At 42.6% G+C, this 24,699-nt stretch overlaps 1 protein-coding gene across 1 annotated transcript in view; it reads left to right on the top strand.

Moving 5' to 3' along the window:
- Positions 1-24,699, top strand: part of LOC138259641 (acylamino-acid-releasing enzyme-like) — a 194,275-nt gene that overhangs the window by 144,709 nt on the left and 24,867 nt on the right. The window contains exons 4-5 of the mRNA XM_069207498.1: positions 5,056-5,143; positions 22,323-22,398. Coding sequence (XP_069063599.1) covers positions 5,056-5,143; positions 22,323-22,398 — 164 coding nt within the window. The remainder of the gene's footprint in view (positions 1-5,055; positions 5,144-22,322; positions 22,399-24,699) is intronic.

Here is a 24,699-nt window from a genome sequence, read left to right on the forward strand (position 1 = left end):
AAACATTTGCGCCGGCTAACGCCATTCTGAAGCGCCATGCGGGTGCCGTATTTATTCAATGACGTTAGCCGGCGTTAGCCGCCGGCGCTGCCTGGTGTGCGTGAAAAAAAACGACGTACACCAGGCAGCGCCGGCGTAGGGGGATATGGAGCTTGGGCGCCAAAAAATGGGGCAAGTCAGGCTGAGTCAAATTTTTCGCCTCAACCCGATTTGCGCAGTTTTTTTCGAATCCCAACCCCCATAGAAATGACTCCTGTCTTAGCAAAGACAGGAGTCATGCCCCCATGCCCAATGGCTATGCCCAGGGGACCTCTGTCCCCTGGGCATGGTCATTGGGCATAGTGGCATGTAGGGGGGCACAAATCAGGCCCCCCTATGCCACAAAAAAATAAAAAAAAAACACTTACCTGAACTTACCTTAATGTCCCTGGGATGGGTCCCTCCATCCTTAGGCGTCCTCCTGGGGTGGGCAAGGGTGACAGGGGGGGTCCCTGGGGGCATGGGAGGGCACCTCTGGGCTCCTTCCGAGCCCACAGGTCCCTTAACGCCTGCCCTGACCAGGCGCTAAAAAACGGCGCAAAAGCGGCCGTACGTCATTTTTTTTGACCCGCCCACTCCCGGGCGTGAATTTTGCCTGGGAGTGTAAATATGGCGCACATGCCTCGGAGTCAATTTTTGAGACGGGAACGCCTACCTTGCATATCATTAACGCAAGGTAGGTGTCCACGCAAAAAAATGACGCAAACTCCATGGACTTTGGCGCTAGACGCGTCTAACGCCAAAGTATAAATATGGAGTTAGTTTTGCGTCGGAATTGCGTAAAAAAAAACGATGCAATTCCGGCGCAAACAGAGTATAAATATGCCCCTTAATCTCAAGCAGATTTTCACCTTCTTATTAGAAACCTCTGATTGCATCCCTACTGTTTGGCAATGTTTAGAAGGTTCTTTCTGCTCCCCATTTCACTCCCATCATTTGGTACATATTTTACAGCCTCCCAAATCTTTTTCTGTACCACTTATCATGATTTATGTATCTTTAGAAAAAAACATTTTATCACAAATTTACTCACTGCCAATGAAAAGCTTGTATTCTCCCCTCTTTGGGATTAGTTACAAAAGGGTATTATTATGGAAAAACAAGTATTTTCTGATTGTGTTCCACCCTCCAAATGACATTTAGATGACACAATCCTTAATTCTAAATTTTAATTGGTTTAAGGCTCACTTCCTACAGTCACCTTTATTTACTCTAACCATATCTCAAGTTCTAAATAATAGTTCTCCGTCATTTTTCAATTCCCACCAAGGTCTTTTATATCTATAAAAATGTTGATAATTATCTTGCTAACTTCTCTGCAAGGCCCAAAACAAATGTTGATGCTCAATGGGAAGCCGATCTCCAACAATCAATCCTTGTACAACTATGGAACAAAATATGGACTAAAATCCATAACATCTCTCTTCCAGCCAGCACCACACAGACTTTATTTTTCTTTCATAACAAGTTCTATTTAACCTCCTCTTCCTTATACAAGTATAAATTATCTCTGTATAACAAACACTGTTCATGAACAACAGGAGACTTATAGGTCGATAGGTGTGCCAATTGGGTTGAGCTGATGTCGCCATGATTTAGGGGAGAGAGTGCTTGCACTTTGGAGTTTGTTGGCAATGGGGGAGTGCACAGTCTTAGGGCCAGCAAAAATTTGGTCAAAGGGGTGGAGGAGGTGGGTATAAAGTTGGGGGGAAGTTCACTCTAAGGCTGTCAAGTCTAACACAACCTTTAATTAATTTCCAGTTATCCATGTTACCGTGAAGCTCCCTCTGACATTTTATCAATCTTTAAATAGATCCATGAAGACTTTTTTGTGGAAAAACAAGGAAGCACACATTTCTATGTCTTCAATATAAGGCCTTTTGAGGGGTCAACTTTCCTAAGTTTCAGAAATACCACACTACATTTAATCTGAAGCTGATTTGGACCTCCTTATTAGAAACCCCTGGTTGCATCACTACTATTTGGTAATGTTTAGAACGGTCTATCTAATCCTCATTTCCCCTCTATAATTTGGTATGTATTTCACAACCTCCCAAATCTTTTTCAGTACCACTTATCATGAGCTCTGTATCTTTAGCAAAACCCCTTATCACACATTTACTCTCTGCTAATGAAAATCTTGTATTCTCCCCTCTTTGGTATAATATATTAAAATTAACAGTGGTGTTTTATTATGGAAGTATTAGTTCCAGAAGGGTATTATTATGGAAAACCAAGTATTTTCTGACTGTTCTTCTTCCTTTTTCCACCCTCCAAATTACATTTAGATTACACAATTCTTACTTCTAAATTTTAATTGTCTTAAAGCTCACTTCCTAAAATCACTTTTTTTTACTCTATCCATATCTCAAGCACCAAATAATAGTTCTCCGTCATTTTTCAATTCCCCCTCTTCCTTATATAAGATTAAATTATCTGGGGATAACAAATGCTGTCCATGAACAAAAGAATACCGCAATCGTGTGCATAATTTTTTTAAACGTCCTCCGATTTGTTGGTTTTAGTCTCAAGTCTGCGACCCCTTACTGTTATGTGATCAATTTCCTTTCCTTTCAATAAAATGTACATTGTTTTGGGTGGTTCATGTACTAAATGGGATAAGTGTGTCATGATGGGCGATTTTGTTGGTATGTCAATAGCAATTGTGTTACAGGTTATCACTTCCAGGTGGAAGGATGCCCATGAATTTTGCGTTCATTAAATGGTGGCATATGCTCTATAACCACCATCGATTAGATTATGCTAAAGTTACTTCTACTCAACTATTGATCAAGTAAGATCTTCTATGGATGCCACTTTCTTCTCTTCTTTCTAAAGAATAGTCAATTTCCTCTGTTGTGTATCAACGGGTTGACTTCCACATAGTGATCTTTTTCATATAGATTGCCAAAATGATTTATTTTCATCATCTTCTCCCTTTTCCTATATAATAAGCTAATTTACCTTTCCCATTCCCCTCTTTCCAAACCATTGTAAAATGCTATTTTATCTAATATTATTGTTCACTTGAATTTCTGTATGAAAGACATATATTTTTTTCAAGATATCCATATAGTATCTACATTGCTGTGTTGTACCTCTTTCATAAGGAATATTCAAACTGAAGAAAATAGTGGGGGCTACTTAAAATTCTATCAAGAATTTAATTATGAAAATCTGGCTCCCTTTGAGTCAAATATCAACAATGTATTAAGTCTGTCCAGATTCAATAAATAACAACTGAGGAACAAAGGTTATTAATCAAACCTATCTCTGAGCTGAGACATATATAGTGTTATGTTCTCCCCCAGTAGCAAAAGCCCCTATGGAGGATGGCCTCCCCAGTCAAAGATATATGATTGTCACAAAGTATTTAATCCTGGTCGTGACCACTCCTTTCAGTGATATCATGAAAAGTGTGGAGTACCCCACCGTTACACAAGGGGGAAGTTGATTACATTTTAGAAACCAGGCAAAGATCCTACAAAACATGGACCTCACCAACTATTACTTTATTAAATTATAAAATGTATATAAAAATAATCATACAACTTTAAATCTTAATATATTATATTTGATACACATAAATTCACTTACTGTGTAATCATACATCTATACATTTATTTCTTAAAAACTTTACTCTGTCTCACCATCAACATATACCTCTATCAATCTATCCTCTGTTTCCACGCTCTGACTCATCCCAAGACCATTCTACCACTATGATCTCCAAAACAACCCTTCCTTGACTCTTCTCTCCCCCAGCCCTCCTGGCTCACCCCGAACCCCAGTTTACTACTATAATCTCCCAAACAACCCTACTAAATTTGCCCCTCATTTATCTCTCCTTTGGCTTATCCCAAGCCTCATTTTACTACTATGATCTCCCTAATCTCTTTCTATAGTCTCTTCTCTCCTCCACCTCTCCTTTACTCATCCCAAATCTTATCTTACTTCTATGATCTCCCAACTAACACTTCTGGATTCTTCTCTTTACTATCCCTCCATTATTATATTCAATCCAACTAACAGACTTGCATGCCCTCTGCTCCAATTACTCATCCCTCCCTATATTAAAACTAATACTGTACTCATATTTCCCTATACTAATCCACCACTAATCCTTTTGGGTTTCGGAGTAGTGTGCTACTCACAGAAAAGTGCTTTGAAGCCTCATCAGGGGTAGTAAGCGCTATATAAATACAATTACAACTCTATTTAAAAAGCTGTACCCTTGTTGCCCATTATCGGACATATAAGAATTAATAAATGTGGGGATCTTTAGAGTGCCTAATGCCTCTTGAAGCTGACTACCAAAGGTCAAATCTTCTAATCCACCAGAATCACCTGCACCATCTGGAACATAACATGGGGTTTCACAGAACACTGCCATCAAATCAATTTGGTCCAAATATTTCTAAACCAAATCATCCATAACACAAAGCATACAGTACCTTTAATATTTATATACAAGGTCATATCCTTTGCCAAAGATAAGATCAGCTTAGGAGATGTTCCCTGGGCAGTTTAAAGAAAACATTTTCAATACATCCTCTTATTCATATTTACTTACTAAACTCACTCAAATATTCAACTGTCTTTGTCTCAGTGTACAGTGTAAAAACAATTATTCTCCTTATAACTTTAACAGCTACCTTTTCAAGCGAGCATTCAACAAAGTAAAATATTCACACATTTGTAAATAGAAAGTTTAATATGATAAACCCTAAACACCCAGCTTGCAAAATAGACAATATCAAAATACATCATGGTTATTAACTACCTCATACAAATCGATTTAAAATTAGATTCACCCCCATGCATGTCTTTGTCCCTTAGTTAATGTACCTAACAATGATGGTTGCCTGGCCCGACACATTACTGTGCTAATCTGAATGATATGTGAATATAGTAGGATAAACGATCGGATTGGAATAATTTGAAACCCCATTGTCATTGATGAACAGTGTTGCATTCAGTGAGTCTGATCAGATGCTCTTGCCTTCCGACCTGCAGGTTGCTGAGTAGGGAGTCACCCAGTGGTAAGACCAAGGCAGTTGTAAGAGGTGTCTATCTCAGAGGAGAGCAGAAGGAATTTCTAGAGGTAAGGACAGTTGTGATTCTTTCACCTGCTAAGCTGTCTTTTCCACTGAATTGAGGTTCACTGGTCTGTACACAATTTGCGAAGTGTAAAATTAGAGCTACTTCTTTGCAGTATCATATCCAACACTGACTGATGTAATTTGCCATGCAGGGCTGAACTGCATACATTGCACCAGTTACCGAGGTTGCACAGCAATACTGGTGCAGTTTTTGCAATTTAGTTTGTAGTGCCCATTTTCTTGCAAAATTATATTTTTGCTCTGACCAATGTATTTACCACCAGGCAAGGTGACTTGACCCAATATAGGGATGGACACTTCTGCACCTGAAGTGATGTACGTGAATTTATGGAAAGGCGAAAACTTAAAAAGTACATTGAAGGAAACCAAATTATTAAAAGCCAGTTTTGAGGGAAGACAATTTTAAGGAAATACAAATAAATGGAAAATTAAAAGAAGCATTTTATAGGGAAAAATAATTTTAAGGAAAAATCCAAATTTACATCAAACTTTCGTGGAGTTTATAGGTAGTAAAGTGTTTTTTGGGTTCAGGGATTGATGATGTCTAGGGTTGATGAAGGCTTTTTAAGGTTAATTGATGGGCGGGGTTTACAGCTGGTGAGGATTTTAAAGGTATAGTGGTGGTAGCGCTTTAGGAGTGGTGAAGGGTTTTTAGGGTCACGTAATGGGTGGACTTTAGAGGTGGTGAGTGTATTTAGGGGTCAGGGATTGGTGGAGTTAATGAGCAGAAAGGGTTTTGGAGTTTAGGAATGGATGGAGTTTAGGATGGTGAGGGTTTTAAAGCTTCATGGATGGGTGCAGTTTAAATGTAGGAATGGTTATTGGGGTCCAGGGTTGGTTGGAGTTAGAGGTGGTAGTGAGTTTTAAAGTTCAGGGATGGGTGGTGAGGATTTTTGAGGGTTTAGGAATGACTGGTGTATTGATGTAGAAAGGAGGTTTTAGAGTGGAGTTTGGGGTACTGAGGGATTTTAGAATTCATTGATGGATGGACTTTAGGGATAAAAAAAGGCTATTAGACTTCCGGGATGGCTAGCGGTTAAGGGTCAGGGATGGGGCTGTTTAGGTGTGGTGAGGAGATTTTAGGGTTCATGAATTGGTGACATTTAGCAGTAGGAAGGGCTTTTAGGGTTCAGGGAGCAAAGTTTAAGGGGTCAGAGTTGGGTCTAGTTTAGGTTTGGTGAAGGATTTTTAAGAGGCAGGGACCTGTGGTATTTAGGTATGGTAAGGGGTCAGTGAATTAAAAGCATCCAAGTAGTTGGTTGATTGCGTAAAAGATATAAATGCAAAATAAAGTTCCCTGAAGTAAAGCACTCAAATAAATACCTCAGACAAAAAAAGTTTCTGAAAGCAATACCTAGAACCTTTGCAGGTACACCTTGAAAATTAAGCTTGCGAATGCCATTTTCAGCAAAAGAAATTCTGTGAATTGGTTCCCATGAAACTGTAAATGACATTCATTATGCAAATTTCCATTGAACAGTTTAGGTGAAATGGTTTCTCAGTAATAGTGTTCCATGAAATTATTTTCACATGAACTCGCATACAGCAGTTTTTTGGTCTCCTTAAGTATGAGAGGGCACCGAAGTAACAAATGGACTGGGGAGCAGCTTGTGCTCACTCAGTGTCCAGGCTTACTGTATGTAAACTATGAATTATATATAAAGTGCCAGGGAATCCAAGGGATGAATGAAGGCCAAAAGCAAGGACCAAATACTGCTGATGAGACAGGCCTCTCTACACTGTGTTACTACTATGCCCTGGATATGCTGCTTCTCATTTTCTGTGAAGTGCAAGTTGTGTATCAGTCCTGTGCTGGTTGATTTTCACTTCCTGACCATACCAAACAAATGTGTTTTGACAAGAGTTAGTCCTATCTGTTACTCTGTCTCTTATTCCCTGAAGCTACCTCAACGCTTCCATTTACCAGGCCTACCTTATAGCTCATGGTGATATCTACTGCATGCAGACTGGATCTTTCTTCATATTTACTATGCCTAGTTCTGGATCTGTAATTTTGAGGTACTTAGGTCATATCCCCACACACACATTATGAACTATGATTCCATGACACTCCCTGTCTGGGAGTGTGTATTGTTCATGCTAAGTGTGCTGATATACAAACTCATTGCCCAATGGGTTGGGCAAAAAAAGTGAAGTACACATTCACACCATTTCTGATTCAGTGAGCAAATAAATTAGGTGAAAAACTCACCCCGAGTGTAGACACATGTTGCAGGAAAACCAATGATTATCTTGAATTATACTAGTGCTTTTCTATGTGTGATGGGATGGAAGGACATCAAGCCACACAAGAGTCTATTTGTATGACAGAGCTTTGATCCTTTCATCTGATGGTGCATTTATCAGCAGTGAGGAAAACATAAAAGTGATGGGAGGATACTTCAATTAATCTCAGCCACTGGTAATTACTTGAGGCTGCATTCCAGTTACTCATTTTTTGCCAACCCTGTCACCTTGAAAGGAACTAGCCATATTCAAATTAGCTTAAATCCTGCTCCAATAGAAGCAGGAGAGGTACAGTCCAGTCCAAACTGATAAGCCTACTCAGGTCCTCTCTGAACTGGAATTAAGGAACTGCAGATCAGTTTCAGCCTATTTAGGCCTCGTAAGTGGGCTGCAGCTTGATTACAAACCACAGTGAGCATGGGCCCCACGTCTGGGCATTCCCATCACACTTGGGGCATCAAACTGAAGAATACAAAACTTGATGGGTGACATACTTTGTTAGACCTGTCATCCTTATGGTGGTCTTCCCCTAAACGTCTTGCCTTTCCCACCACCTTTTTGCTGAGATTTGTTCTTGCTGGCCTTAGAACTCTGTGTGCTTACCACTGCCAACCAGTGCTAAAAAGCTTGTGCTCTCTCCCCTAAATATGGTGAAAATAGCTTACATCCGAATGGCATATTTAATTTACTTCTGGGTCCCTGTTAGCAAAAGTAAATGTGGATAAAGTAAACAAGAACAGCTTACTGTGGCGGTGCTTAACAGGTATCACATACCCTACTAACAAAGGCACGAACAACAATGAACCAAAAGTTCCACTGTATACTAAAGAACAATAAGATACCCAAGCAGCACACAAATAGAAGTCCAAAAGCAATTACAAGTCCATAAAGTAAACAGATTTTATTAGTTTCTCATTACGTAGCAAGCAATTACAAGGAATGTAGAAGTATCTACAGTCTTGACAGCACACACTAGAATGAATATCGTACAATAGGCTATTATCGTATATAATGTGCATCGCATTCTTAACATACTAACAGAGAAAGTCCCAGCCTCTTCCTGTGCTGCACCTCTATCCTCTAACCTGGCTGTCAGGTACTAACGTCTAAGGACTAAGTGTATGCTACGGAATCTCTGTTGAGTGTAACTATAATATCACACATAAATGTCTAAACCCTTAACTCTCCCCCGTGTTCCCGCCATCGCCCCCTTTGCCACCCGGTTTTAATGTAATCATTGCCCCTCCCCTCGTGCTGCCCGTGTACCTCGCTGTGTCCTCAGGGTGTAGTGTTTGGGCATGCTTCCTATTCCCAGCTTATCCGTCTAGCGACCTATTGTGCGTTGCATCCTGTCGAATGGTAGCCACGGAAGCTGTCTCTGCTCCCTCTGTGCAGAACATCTCGTCATGTAGCTTATCAACAAGCTGGTCCCAGGCCTCCTTTGTCTCAGGAGAACCTCTACCCCTCCGAAGCTCTATGTGCAGGACCAGTCCTTCACTCTCTGACCATTTCTTTAGCTCTCTCCTCCAGTTGGGAAGATAAGGACCAGTAATGCTTTTCCAGTTCTTCGTCAACTCTCTTTTGGCGAGATTGAATGCGAGATCCTGAAATCTGCTGGTTGCTTGGTTCTTGTGGCTGTGTGGGAACAAGTGTAACAAGCATTGTGCAGCTGTACAAGCAACTTCACGTTCTACTATATCCGCCACTTCCTTCACCACTGAGTTCCAGTATACCTTCAGCAGAGGGCAAGACGAGAGCATATGTATGAAGTGAGCCGCCTCTGTCCCACAACGGGGGCACTTCGCGTCAGGGACCTAGAAATGGTCCCACAGTCTCTGCGGGGTAAGGTAAGCTCTGTGTAAGATATAACATTGTTGAGCTGAAACCTAGCATTTCTGGAAATCTTCGGTACCCTTTCTAGTATTTGCTCCCAGTCGCTTTCTGAATTCTGGGTCTCTATGTCTACCTCCCATTTATGTTTCAGCTCTTCAAGAGATCCCTGTGTCCCAGCGTTGATTGCTCTGTACAAATTTGTGACAGCCTTCTGAGTCCCATCTGACGTCACTATATAGATACTTGGGCGATGAGGGGCAGGCTCCCCATTCCCAGTCCTCCAGTGCGCTCAAATTGCGTGTGTGACCGCTCTGTGCAAGAGAAATTGGCCTTGTGAAAGATCATGAGCCTGCCGAAAGTCCTCTAATGGCAGAAGACTGCCCTCCCAGTAAAGATCCCCCACCTGTATGGCCCCAGCCTCCTCCCAGGCCAAGAGTCCTCTGCATTCCCCTGCGCGGGGTAACCTTGAAGCCAGGCCAGTGGAATCTAATGCGTGTATGGCGCAGATAAGCCTGAGCGCCGGAGACAGCACCTCCAACACTGGCTGAGAACCCCAACTTCGAAAGAGAGCCCGGTGCCTAGGGTAGGGCGGCCAAAAAACATTCCTGCCAGCAACGACACCGGAGGAGCCAAGGTGTCATCGTCTCTCTCGCCGGCCCCCCGCTAAGCAGCCAAGTAATAAGGCTCAAAATCAGGGACCGCTAGCCCTCTACCAGCCCGGGGCCTCTTCAACTTGGCGAGTGCCTCTCTACGTCTCCCCTTTCCCCAGATGAACGCCATGAGCATGGAATCTAGCTCCCTGAACATCGCTGCAGGGATCCAGACCGGCAGAGTCACGAAGAAATCCAACAGGTGTGGGAGTGCCACCATCTTGATGACCACTATTCTCCCAGCCATTGAGAGTGGAAGCAAGCTCCAAAAAGCCATGCTGGTTCTCAAGGCCCTGATGGCGCCCCCGATGTTGCCTTCTAATAGGTCAGATCTAGAGTGATAGATTTTAACTCCCAAGTGTGGCATGCACCTAGGTTCCCATGTCACATTCCCCAATTCCCCGGGTGGGTCACTGCGCGCAGAGAAGGGGAACAAGAAAGATTTCTTCCAATTGACTTTCAAGTCAGTCGGCCAAACAAGGCCAGCATCAATTGGGCACCCTCCAGCTCCCGATCAGTATTCTGCAAGAACAGCAGCAAGTCATCTGCATGTAATGCTATTGTATGACGCCTGGCGCCCTGCAGTAATCCCCGGTACCAGTTGGTGGTTCAAGTCTGGGCAGCTAAGGTCTCCATTGCTAGTGCAAATAATAGCAGCGATAGGGAGCAGCCCTGCCTAGTACCCTTCTCCACTGAATACTGCTCTGACACTATGGTGCCCATTCTGACTCTTGCCTTCGGGTTCGTGTATAAGAGCCTCATCCAACTGACGAAGCCCTTGCTCAGTCCCATATGGGCCAGCACTGCATATAGAGACTATTGAATGCCTTTTCTATACCTACAGCCATTACGGCAGCCGTTGCCATCCGAGGGGTAATGGTATTCTTAATATGCGTTACTCTCTGAATATTCTGGGCTGTATTTCTGGAGGGAATAAAGCCCGCCTGATCGGAATGTACCAATCGGGTCATGTGCAGCAGTAATCTAGTCACTAATAATCTGCTTAATATCTTCTTGTCGAAATTTAACATGGAGAGGGGTCTGTAAGCCCTACTATCAGTTGGGGGCTTACCGGGTTTGAGCAGAGGGGCAATCAGGGCCTCTCCTGTGGAGTGCGGAAGATGTTTTGTTGCACACGCAGCATTGTACAGCTGCACCAATTTGGGGGCCAGCTCCTGCGAGTATGTGGCATAAAACTCAATCGGCAGGCCATCGGTCCCAGGTGTTTTCCCGTGGGCCAGATCACTGATGGCGTTCCTAATTTCTAACGTCATTATGTCGGCTCCCAAGGCATCCCTCTCCGCATCACTAAGGTACGTGTGTGGGAGTGCATCTAGGAATGCACGCAGTTCCTAAAACATTGATCCAGTTAAGTGAGATTATTGAAATGTGAAAGATCCGGGCTTTGAGATGCATATGTTACCACAACAACACCCAACACATGTTTCGTCACCATCCTTGACTTTTTCAAGACTAAAAGTACTCAAAGATTGTAAGGAAATGCCTCCTTGGCATCGTTACCCCCTGACTTTTTGCCTTTGCTGATGCCAAGTTATAATTTGAAAGTGGGCTGAGACCTGCTAACCAGGCACCAGCACCAGTGTTCTCTCCCTAAAACTGTACCTTTGTTTTCACAATTGGCACACCCTGGCATCCAGGTAAGTCCCTTGTAACTGGTACCCCTGATACCAAGGGCCCTGATGCCAGGGAAGGTCTCTAAGGGCTGCAGCATGTCTTATGCCACCCTGGGGACCCCTCACTCAGCACAGACACACTGCTTGCCAGCTTGTGTGTGCTGGTGGGGAGAAAATGACTAAGTCGACATGGCACTCCCCTCAGGGTGCCAAGCCAACCTCACACTGCCCATGGCATAGATAAGCCACCCCTCTAGCAGGCCTTACAGCCCTAAGGCAGGGTGCACTATACCATAGGTGAGGGCATAGGTGCATGAGCACTATGCCCCTACAGTGTCTAAGCAAAACCTTAGACATTGTAAGTGCAGGGTAGCCATAAGAGTATATGGTCTGGGAGTCTGTCACACACGAACTCCACAGCACCATAATGGCTACGCTGAAAACTGGGAAGTTTGGTATCAAACTTCTCAGCACAATAAATGCACTCTGATGCCAGTGTACATTTTATTGTGAAATACACCCCAGAGGGCATCTTAGAGATGCCCCCTGAAAACATACCCGACTTCCAGTGTGGGCTGACTAGTTTTGCTAGCCTGCCACACACCCGACATGTTGCTGGCCACATGGGGAGAGTGCCTTTGTCACTCTGTGGCTAGTAACAAAGCCTGTACTGGGTGGAGGTGCTTCTCACCTCCCCCTGAAGGAACTGCAACACCTGGGGGTGAGCCTCAAAGGCTCACCCCCTTTGTTACAGCGCCACAGGGCATTCCAGCTAGTGGAGATGCCCACCACCTCCGGCAACGGCCCCACTTTTGGCGGCAAGGTCGGAGGAGATAATGAGAAAAACAAGGAGGAGTCACTAGCCAGTTAGGACAACCCCTAAGGTGTCCTGAGCTGAGGTGACTCTGACTTTTAGAAATCCTCCATCTTGCAGATGGAGGATTCCCCCAATAGGATTAGGGATGTGCCCCCCTCCCCTCAGGGAGGAGGCACAAAGAGGGTGTAGCTACCCTCAGGGCTAGTAGCCATTGGCTACTTACCCCCAAGACCTAAACACCCCCTTAAATTGAGTATTTAGGGCCCCCCAGAACCTAGGAAAACAGATTCCTGCAACCTGAAGATGAAGAAGGACTGCTGACCTGAAGCCTTGCAGAGAAGACCGAGACACCAACTGCTTTGGCCCCAGCCCTACCGGCCTGTCTCCCCACTTCAAGAAAAACTGCAAACTGCACCCGGCCGCCCCTGTGCCGCTGAGGGTGTACTTTTTGTGCTGACTTGTTTCCCCCCCGGTGCCCTACAAAACCCCCCTGGTCTGCCCTCCGAAGTCGCGGGTACTTACCTGCTGGCAGACTGGAACCGGGGCACCCCCTTCTCCGTTGAAGCCTATGCGTTTTGGGCACCACTTTGACCTCTGCACCTGACCGGCCCTGAGCTGCTGGTGTGGTAACTTTGGGGTTGTCCTGAACCCCCAACGGTGGGCTACCTTGGACCCAACTTTGAACCCTGTAGGTGGTTTACTTACCTGCAAAACTAACCAATACTTACCTCCCCCAGGAACTGTTGAAATTTGCACTATGTCTAGTTTTAAAATAGCTTATTGCCATTTTTGCCAAAACTGTACATGCTATTTTGCTGATTCAAAGTTCCTATGATACCTGAGTGAAGTACCTTTCATTTAAAGTATTGATTGTAAATCTTGAACCTGTGGTTCTTAAAATAAACTAAGAAAATATATTTTTCTATATAAAAACCTATTGGCTGGAATTGTCTTTTGAGTGTGTGTTCCTCATTTATTGCCTGTGTGTGTACAACAAATGCTTAACACTACCCTCAGATAAGCCTACTGCTCGACCACACTACCACAAAATAGAGCATTAGAATTATCTCTTTTTGCCACTATCTTACCTTTAAGGGGAACCCTTGGACTCTGTGCATGCTATTTCTTACTTTGAAATAGTACATACAGAGCCAACTTCCTACAAAGATTGAGTACAAAAGGCAGTAATTTATTAAACAAAGATGATCCACAGTAAAACATCTAGTCTGAAAGTTAGATGAGAAGCTCATAAAGCTTGTAAAGCTCGTAAAAGAAAGTAATCGTCGGCTGTCACACCTGTCTGAAACCTGTATAAATTTTGTTTCTGGGAATTCCTGGCTTTTTAATAATAAATGGTGACAACAAAGCTAAGGACTGTTCTACAAGCATATGCGGTCCGCATAGTCATGGTAGAGGAGTAAAGAGACCTTGGTTAGTCACTGCATGTAACTTCATGTAACTTCAACAGTCAAATGGCAGTGAGGTGTCCAAATAAAGGACTACACAATACTCCACAAGACTGCTTTGCTGCACCTGGAAGGACTGCTTTGCTGCCTGGAGACTGTCTTTAACCATTAGAGGCCTGTCCTGCTACTTGAGCCACGTTTTATCACTTGAACCCAGGACTACCAGAGTGACTCCAAGGGCTAGTTTACTTGCCTCCTGATCAGAGCCTCAGGGACAGAAAAGACTCCAAACATCTTGAACCCGCACCTAGACCCAGCCTGAGTGAGTCCTAACCCTCCAAGTGGTGCCCTTCCAGTCCTGGACCCTTGGTGATGGGGTGCTAAAGATCCCCAGGTACCAAAAATCCAAAACCTGAGACTTAGAAAATGTTTGCTTAAAAGCTGTTCTGAGAACCAAGAGAAGACCAGGACCAACTTGCTCATACATCCACAGAAGGTGCATCATGAGTCAGCGTGATTTTGCAGCAGCTCCCGTGAGGTTTTTCTCTGCAGCAGCAAATCCTGTTCAGCAGTCCCTCTCCAAAGAGGTATCCGGCCTTGTGGAGCTCTCATCAGCTACAAACTCCAACCTCGCCCGCTAGTCTAAGCCCCATACTTTTCAAAATGTATATTGCCCCATTGGCTAAGATTGTTAGGTCACACAGACTGGTGATTCAGTCCTATGCAGACGATACACAGTTTGTTATATCCTTCAATACTGATCCAGCTATAACCAATGTTTTCTTTCGGGTATGAAATTTATCGCAGCCTGGATGTCACAGAACTGCTTACAACTTAACGCTGCAAAAACAAAGTTTATGCTGTTTGGAAAAGCCCTGCAAATTTGGTCGGAAGACCAGTAGCCAGCTGAATTAGGCCCAACGCCCATTCGTAAACAATCAGTACAAAAATCTCAGAGTTCAAATTGATCAATTGTAAACATTAAGGATCAGACCATGGCTATGGCAGGCTCCTATCTCAAAATACTGCGAACCTCAAGGAAAACGTTCCCTTTCCTACCATTGTCAGCAAGGAAAACCTTTGGCCAGGAGGTTTTTAATTGGCAGACTAGACTATTGTAATGCCCTTCTAGCTTCTGCAAATGATTATCTACTTGCCAAACTTCAAGTAGTACAAATCACATCCGCCTCACCTTGTTTGCAACTTTCCTTCCGGTGTGGAGTTGGCACTCCTTTTGAGATCTTTACACTGGTTGCCAAAGAATAATTTTCAAAATCTGCTGTCTTACCCACAATCTACTTACGGGGAACAGTCCTCTTTACTAGACAATTAAGGTAAAGTAACAATGGTCTTCTGACAGTCCAACATATAAAAAAGTTAGATCAGGAAGCAGTGCTTTCTCCTATTTAGCGCTGTATCATTGGAATAAACTGCCTTACGAGATCCACTCCTGCACCAACCATGGCTGCTTCAAGAAAAAACTCAAAACAGTGCTGTTCTAAATACTGTTGTAAACACTTTCAAGTATGTGTTGGTCCTCACCTTTGTGGTGCACTACAATACCCCTCCCGCGGTGATTTGTGCTCGATACAAATGTATTTAACATAACATAACAAATAATTTATTAAAATGTATTATATTTTTTCTGAATTGGCAGGGATTTTTCTTGTGTTGTGTTTTTACTTCACTAGTGTTTGTGTGCTACATAAATACTTTACACATTGCCTCTAAGTTAAGCCTTACTGCTTCTTTTATGCCAAGCTACCGGATGGTTAAGCACAGGTTAATTTAGTGACTTTTGTGGTTCACTCTGACAGGGATTGTGGCTGTTGTTTCTTACATACTTGAATTAATTACAGCCATGCATTATTGCTCAGGCCACATTCCAGTCTATTAAGAGAGTACCTTGTATGGCAGTTTGGGCTGTATTGTTTCTACTGGAGCAAGACCATACGGATGGTTTCCATTAGAAGTGGCATGGTGGGCAAAAAATGATCAACTGGACTTTGGCATCCAGTTCCAAGCCACTGGCTTCATGAAAGTGAAAAACATCCATTTTCATAATATCAGTTTAGCTGGTGGCTCTGTTGACAGGTAGATTCCTTCTTTTTGTGCTGTCAGTTTGAAACTGAACTTGAAACACAGAAAAAGCAGGAATCATTAAGAAGGTGGATATGCCCACCCCCTTGTTTTTCCAATATTTGTCACCTGCAAAACAAAACATCTAGGTGAGGTCCATGGCTTTGTGAATATGCACATATTCGACACAGACATCAGAGGGAAAGGCACATCATTCTTACTGTAGACAGCTGTGTGGCAAAGTGAATGGTTTGTGCTGATTTTTCAAAATGAACCTAAAGTCCAGAAAGCTCCGGCTGTCTCAGCTTTCACATTTCCATCAGAGCTGTGTTTCTCAGAACTTCATTTGTGAGGTGCTGTCTTTATAGTTAGGCTGATCAATGTCAGTGATGACATCCTGGTACATGCCACCTCCATTAAATAACGCCCCACTTGTCTATAGGCATTCAGTAAGCCAATTTGTTGGAGTAGACTGATGTTTCAGCAAGTACAAATTACTGTAATAACAAATTGGGTTCTTCAGCTACAGATTATTAGCAGAAGGGGGAACCTGACCTGAGAAAAGTCCTTCTCAACAGTGACAGTAGTCCACAGTTTCCTGGGATGGTCACTTACCAGGGTCAATTTATTCAAACCCTGAAATTCTTGACATAACCATAGAGATACATGTTGAAAGGAGATAGTTTAAGGGGTGCCAAGGAAGGACAAGTGTCTGCATTCCAGACCACCATTGGTGCACTATTGGTAAAGACCATCATGAAATATTATCTATATGAAAAGCACAGTGAGCTGACTGTGTATACTACTGCAACACTACTGGGGGTAGTCTCCCATTCAGCATCAAGAACATGAATAGTGGATGCCTATGGCTTATGCACTCAAGAGCTCACAACCAGTCAGCAAAGGTACTTTCACAGAGAGAAGAAAGCAATCACAAATCCTTAGTGATGCCACCAATTGCTTTTGTACCTATGCAGCAATCAGTTCCAGGTATGCACCGACTATAAACCTCTGGTCTCACTAATCTGTGGTGGAAAAGACTCCTCCTCCTACCTGTGGCTAAGGGAATCAAGACTGAGGAATATATGCAGATCATAGTAGGTGACTCATTGCCACATCTGGGAGGCATGGGTGTTCGAATGCATGTTTCATCCTTAGCAGGGATCAAATGCATAAAAAGATTGATGAGTCTTTTGACCCAGTAAGATGTGTGTTGAACCATAGACAAGTAATTCAACACCATCCCAATAATTCGGACACCATGACCAATGTGGTCATGTAAGGAAAGCTCCAATCAGGAATATAGTTGAAAGCTTTATTTACAAATTTACAAACACAAGCTCAAAGTTAAGCCAAGTTATAGAGACATATAATCACCAAGGGTTGCCCCCAAGGTGTTGAAACAAGTTCAAGTAAACAGCAGTATCTGAGACACTGAAATAGTGTGGTGCTAAGATTGCAAAATCATTTAATCAATTCAAATTCAATGAAGTCAATAATCATTGTCTGGACACATGTCAACCCTACAGCTAACCAAATTAGGAACATACGGTTTGGCGAGTAACACATGTGGGCAACTTACAAAAATACAAGAGGGTCAAAATAATTTGGTTAAAACAAAATAACTGAGGACACTAACTAAAAGAAAAAAAAATAAGCATCAGCATAGTGGAGAGTCTAACTGAAAAAAGGCATTTAAAGGGGCAGGGGCAAATAGCAGAGAGGAAGATGCCACTGCAAGGGATACAGCATTCAGGAATTCTTCATCAACAAAGCAGCAGATCAGCAGCAAAGTTCAGTCAGAAGTGTCATCAGGAAAATGCAGAGAAGGACTGGCAAGGATCGAGTTTGAAGATCTGTCCTAAACTTTCAAAGTCTTTCCCCAATATAAAACAAGTAAACCATGTTGATTTGTCAGTTTAATGGCATCAGGTCACACAAAAGGGGCATCATCCAATCACAATGTTAGTAAAACTTCAGGTTGCAAAAGTCCAGCAATTTCCCAGCTATGTCATGAGAATATCCCCTTTTTCCGTGTAACTCCAAAATGATTTGAAACAAAAGTATGTCTTTGAAACAGTTCACGTGGTTCCCAGGGTTTTACCATGGGATAATCCCAGTTCTGTTTGAATCTAAACAGTTTGAAACAAAAGTATCTCAAGGACAACCGTGCACACTTCTTCCACAGTTGAACAATAGACTTTTACAAATGGGACTTTGCTTCTCATGAGAAAGAATCTGAAAGAAAGCTTCATGTTAGGAAACATAATTGAGCACATTTACATAAATGCAAAATGCAAGCTCTGTAGGCATAAGTTTTGCTAATACTAGAAAATATAAAATCCATTAAAAATACTTGTTAATAAACACACATAATATGCAAACTTATAAATTCAGCATTAATAATATACCATCAGAATAAGTAAACATATTTTAAATTGTAAAAGTTTGTTAATGCATTACATTAAGTATAACAGAGAATTGCATTTTTCTCATTTGCACATATTTTCAAAGTAATTTATCTTTCAATAAACATTAGACATGCAAATTCATTTTGATACTAGCAATAAGTCTAAAATCTAGAAAACACTTTAACATCATTTTTATTTCACTTGCACATTGTTTAATAAGAAAGGCACAATTGTGATTACCAGGAAATGGAAACATAAGCACATCTAATATACGTTTCAGTGCAGCTTTCTACGTTACTTTCTCACTAATGTGCGCTCATAAACTTAACTTGTCACAGTCTGCTGACTTTAATAGCATGAGCAACCGAGTTAAAATTTACTCTCTATCAGTTGTATAGATATTAACAGATGAATGTCTCACCAATGCTAAAAGGGCCATTAAGGAATAAATGGAAGAATCTACTTTATGGCCAAACACCTTGCACAGATGTGGCTAAGCGAGCCATGCAATCACTCTAAAATATGATGGCATTTATGCTGACCCACAAAGGGCATGCGGGGAGAGCCTAAAGGGAACCCCACTTGGTTGGCTGGCCAAAACATGGACAATATGTTGTGGCAGCCATTACAAGAACCTAAGACATGGTCCCCACTGAAATGCATTATAGTGAAGACCTGCTTCCGGGGGGGTCACAAAAACATGCACATATAAAGGGCATAGATACCAACCATTTGAAGCAGGAAAGAGGGGAAAGATCTGAGAAATTCATATTCCTATTTGACTAACAGTGGAACAGAGGCACATTTAGGCAGGTAACTGCTAAAATAAAGCCATTTTGACTTAATAAATTGTGAGTCTGCCGCCTGAATGGGATTTGTTGGCAAGCATGAAAGAGTGATAACAGATTTTAGTTACGATACAAATAATTTGAGGGTGGCACCATACTCTGTGTAAAATGCTGATCCTGTGCTGGGAGCTAATGAACCATGTTTGAGAGAAAACTGTTTTCTGTCATGATTTTCGCATAGAGGTCATGTAAGGTGCACCAGAAGCCGACATGCAAGCATTTGTTCTGTAAAGTCACACTATCTTCCTCAGTCATGTGAGAATAACATTTGACATACTGAGTAAAGCATGTATTTTTCTAACAGGAGCAGCCTGTTAGCTGATTGTTCAGTGTTCTATTGCAGCATCCTACAGTGTTTTAATGAAGAACTATAATTATGACATTCTTATTTTTGAAAAAAGTGTGGCACGCTTGAACCATCTTGAGTGCATTAATGCTTAAAATATAAAACATTTCCTTTAGTAATGACCAAACTGAGGGAGTTTGTTTTGTCATGGACATTATGGATAGTGCTCCAAAATGAGCACACATTTCTTATAAGTTCACAAATAATGTTCTCATCTTTTTCAGTAAAACATTCTGAAATGCAGACTTTCAACACCAGCAGCAGCCTGCCAGGTACCGCTGGACGATAAGCTGCAGCGTTACCCCATTGTTCTAATAAGCAACTAGAGTGCTAACATTCTGACGGTATGACAAACGTGTGGCACATCTGGACACCATCTATATGGAATCAAAGCTGTAAAACTGAGAGCATTTCCTACAGTAAATGAAGACATATGGGAGCTTGATAACAAAAAAGTCTCCCAAGATGGCTGCCTGAGAAAGTAGAGCCAAAATGTAGCTCATATATCACTAAAATGTAGACCAAGTATAGCCCAATAATAGTAGTGTGAAAACACTTAAGTAACTTCTGCAACAAATAATCAAGTGATCAGTTGGTTTAATGACATAAATATAGCAACTAGTTTAAAAGCTTTGTCCCTATTTGAGAACTCAGAAAATGTGTCCTTTTTTAGCTTTCTAAGGCACTAGCAATAACTTCTATGAGACAAAGAATCCCCTCATTTTGTTAATTTCTAAAGGAAACATTTTAGGTTTAACAGTTTTGATTCCATCAAGATGACTTCAGGCGTGACACTCTTATTATAAATACAGAATGCAAATGCCCTAGGTGTTCATTAGAACACTGTGGGTAGAAATAAAGTAGGAGCACGGACTTGGACAATGTATGGCGGAGGGGGGAGGGGACAGGGCAAGAAGCCGTGAGCTGCTAACACCTGGCAGGCATGAGGGGCAGTTGCAGCACAATGGGCCTTACAGGGCAGGCGGGAGGGGCAGCTGCAGAACAATGTACCATGGAGGGCAGAGGGGAGGTGGAAGTATAAGAGGCAGTAAGCCAACCATGCACGACAGATGAGAAGGGCTGTGGCACCATACCTGACTGTGAAGGGAAGGAGGGAGGGCCAGTGGCAGCATATTGGACTATGAAGAGCAAAGAGATGTGGTAGGGGCACGGACTCAGACCATGGTAGGCATGGAAGAGGCAGGGGCAGCAAGCTGACTAAGCAGGGCCAGTGGTAGGGGTAGTGACAATACAGTATACCACACAGGATAGGGGGCAGTGGCAGCACAACGGACCATGGAGTTTAAAAAGGAGGCAGCACTGGCACACACATGAACAACAGAGGGATGGGATGGGGCATGGGCAGCTACCTGACTCTGGAGGGTGGGTGGGAGGAGCTGTAGCTGCACAACAGACCATGGAAAGCAGTAAGGAGGGGTGGGCATGTGCATGGACAATGGAGGGCTAGTAGGATGGAGGAAAGTGTTGAAAGCTGACCATGCAGGGCAGGCAGGCAGGAGTGGTGGTGGCAGCACAATGGACCATGGAGTGCACAGAGTCAGCGTAAGCCAACAAGGACAGGAGCGAGTGGCTAGGGACATCAACTTGGGCAACAGCAGGTGGGTGGTGGCAGGGGCAACAAACTGACCTTGCAGAGCAGGCGGGGGAGTAGTGGCAGTACAACAGATCCAAGCAGAGCAAGCGGGCAGAGTGAGTGGCAGCACGGAGAACCATGGAAGGCAGAAGGGAGGGACAGTGGCAAAACAACCAATTTTGGATGGCAAGAGGGAGAGGATAGGAGCACTGACTCGGACTCTGCAATGCAGCGGGTAGGAGAGAGGGGAAGCAAACTGACCACATGTGACAGGCAGAAGGGGCAGTGTCATCACAGCGGACAGAACAGGGCAAGTGGGAGGGGCAATGGCAGCACAATAAGCCACAGGATGGAGGCAGTGGGGGCAGGAACTCGGAAAACAGTGGGCAGGGTTTTAGCTCAAGGTTCACTGCTCAGCCCCACCCTCTTCAACGCATACAATACCTCTTTGACCAAAGTCATCAGCACACACAACATCATCATCCTTTCATACCCTGATGACACACAAGACCCCCAACACAAAAAAAGTTCGGTACCTGCTTGACCAAGGTTGATAACTAGCTGAGAGCTGACAGTCTCAAGCTCAACACAGACTAGACAGAAGTAGAGTTCTTCGGCAAGATCACTTCACCATGCGACTGCAACTGGTAGGAAGCCAACCTTGTACCTACAGTCACACCCAGAACCCACACCCAGAACCCATGGCAGGAACCTCAGAATAATCATCAACAGTAAACCGAATATGACTGCACGCGTCAACACCATCACTGCATCCTGCTTCCGTCCCCTGAAGATGCTGAGGAAATTCTTCAACAGTCATTTGTAGACTTGGTAACACTGTCTGGGCATTGGTTGCACCTCATTAGTACCAGTGTAACACCCAAATACAGCAATAAACAACAGAAAGGTGACCAGTCCAACTTTGCAAGGGACTTTTAAACATGTGGCAACATGTGTTGCTGCATTTATAGTGACTTTTGGACCATTTCAGCTAGAAACAAATGTTGTTTTGTTTAAAATATGAGGTTTATGCAGCAGATGATGGGTTATGTGGCAAATGCTGCAAATTTATTATGATTCAAAAATCGCCGCACAATCGCATAATTCCAGTGGCCCTGAATATAATTCAGGACCACAAATGACTCAAGCACAAAGCTTCGATAGTAGCACTGTGGGTGTGGTTTTACATTTTGTACAAGTTTAGGTCAATGAGTGATGAGTTGAAAGTAATAACATAGAATGAAAACTATTATTGGGATTGTTTAGTCCATTTAGATCTCAATATATCTTTTCAGATCTGGAAAGGAAACAGAAAAGTAAAAAATGTGGATCTGACTGCTCTAAACAAGCATGGACCAGTTTACACAGACGGTAAGGCAAAATAATTCTCTGTTTTCCAACAACTTGATTTAGCTTTTGCCAAGGTACAAGGTTAGGTTTTACTAGTGTTCAGTGTCTTATTGCAGAAAAGATTAATTCTTCTTGAGGAGTAATGTAAGGGTGTGACCAGCTGAGTTCCAGAGCACTTCCTTTTAATAGGCACTTCCAAAAATGTTCCTACGTATTGTCTGATGACATACATATCCATATATAATGACTAGCATATTACGTATTACATTTCTGTCATTGGCTGCGACCTAGTAGCACTATAAATACACAAATCACGAATCCACACTGCGCCAACCAGGATTCATTTCTGTTGCTCTCTGGCCACGCAGATGTCTGCACTAATCGCAACAGCCAACTGAGCTTTCAGAACGTAAAAGAGTACATTTCCCACTGATTAGTTTGACTTGCATTTATTTTTCATTTAAGGTTCGTGCATGTTTTTATTTTGTATGTAGGTATCTGAAGGTGAAACAATAACAAAATAATTACTGAACACTTTGTTCTTTTCAGCCACGTCTTTGACCCTGACACCCCACTCACTTATCCTGCCCCAGGGCACCCAAATTACAGTTTCCCAAAATGCTTAATGCACTTAAACCTGTGGATGTAATGAAGGTAACCTGGAAATGCGCCAAATAAACAAGGTCGCGCTTCCAGGCCATCTTCGTTTGCACGTACTTGCAGGGGCATTTGCGCACCCCTGAGAGTGAAGCCAGGGACACCCACAGTTTGTAGACCTGTGATGTAGGTAAGGTGCGAGTCTACATCTTCAACATTCAACATTTCAGAACTTTGACTTTGTTCTAGAAATTAACAATGTGTCATATAACAATCAGAGAGAAGCTCTCAGTATAAGCGTATGCAGGCCAGACCCCATTTCCATAGCTAGGACAACCATTCATCAGAGGTGATTCTCTCAAGAGCGATAGATCTCTTATTTTTAAAATTCCCATGTGATCACCTTTAAAACATCACAGTAGATTCAGTCTCAATGTTCTTATTTTTCTGCTTATTTCTTCTCCTATTTAGGCTTTATGGTGCCTATTTGTTGAACCATGTTGCACAAATGTATTGATGTAGCATGACAACTTTTAAATGGTGAATGGTTGAATGTACTGAATTCTTTTATATGACTATTTATTATTATTTGTACTTAATACTACAGACCAAATCACTGCTCTTTACATGCTGGACTTTCACTGTGGTACTGGGGGATGTGCACCATGTTGGAGACTGAAACCTCAACAAAAGAATCTGCACTTACCCACGCTCATGGGAAGCCATACAGGTGCCTAAAACTGAGATGGGATCACTTGAAACTCCATGCCTAATCAGCTATTGGCCTCTTAGCTGAGAGTGCCATCAACAGTGCCAATTAATACATTATGTGATAGTAGGTAACTGCATGGACGTCAATTCACCAAAATGGTAGGGGTAGCAGAAGTGACATCATGTACCCTTTGACCTTAATGATGTCACGGGAAGTGACTTCATGTAACCTTTTACTTTAAATCTTCCTAGGCAGTGATGTCACATTACCTTACTCCCGATGACAACACAATAATTAACATTGGTGAAGTTCCATAAAAATTGCATGATTACTATAACACAAACAAATGTCTATTTTTGGATATAATCTCTGTAGATGTGCAGATATATAATTTTAAAGGAAGTTACTTGAGTTGTAGTAAGTAAGCAACTTGAGTCTGATGTCTTCTTGTGGAGACTGGAGGTCTGTGGATTCTCTTCCCCGGTAAAATGTTGACAAAAATGGGCTCTAATACTGCATTTCAAGTCCTTTCATTGTGTGCCAAGCTATTGGAATCTGACAGTCTCAATTAGTTGAACCAATTATGTTTTTTAAATATCCTATGTGTGTCCCCAAATATCAAAAATTACCTCCAGTGCAAGGATTAAAATTTTGCTATTGGTACCCTTTTTGCTAAAGAAAACTGCTGTCCATGTACCATGGGGGGCTTTATGTAAACAGTTATATCTAGTATATTGAGGACCACATTTTGTAATGGATGGCCCCCTGATATATACCATGCTGTCCTCCTATATGCAAAGAGTTTCCTTCATTGTGCCAGCATCAGCAATTTGCCACAGGTGTCAACTATGGCAAGAATTTTCTTCAGCATGCCAGTGTTACATTTTTCCGTGGGTGCATCATGCCAAAATTGACTTATAATGTGGCGAGCGCTAGCATTTTTGCTGTGGGTATCCTATGGGCAAGTATTGCCTCCAGTATGTGTGACAGCATTGTAAAAATTGTGTTTCTAT

The sequence above is a fragment of the Pleurodeles waltl genome, chromosome 9, assembly GCF_031143425.1.
Source record: "Pleurodeles waltl isolate 20211129_DDA chromosome 9, aPleWal1.hap1.20221129, whole genome shotgun sequence".
NCBI classification, from domain to species: domain Eukaryota; kingdom Metazoa; phylum Chordata; class Amphibia; order Caudata; family Salamandridae; genus Pleurodeles; species Pleurodeles waltl.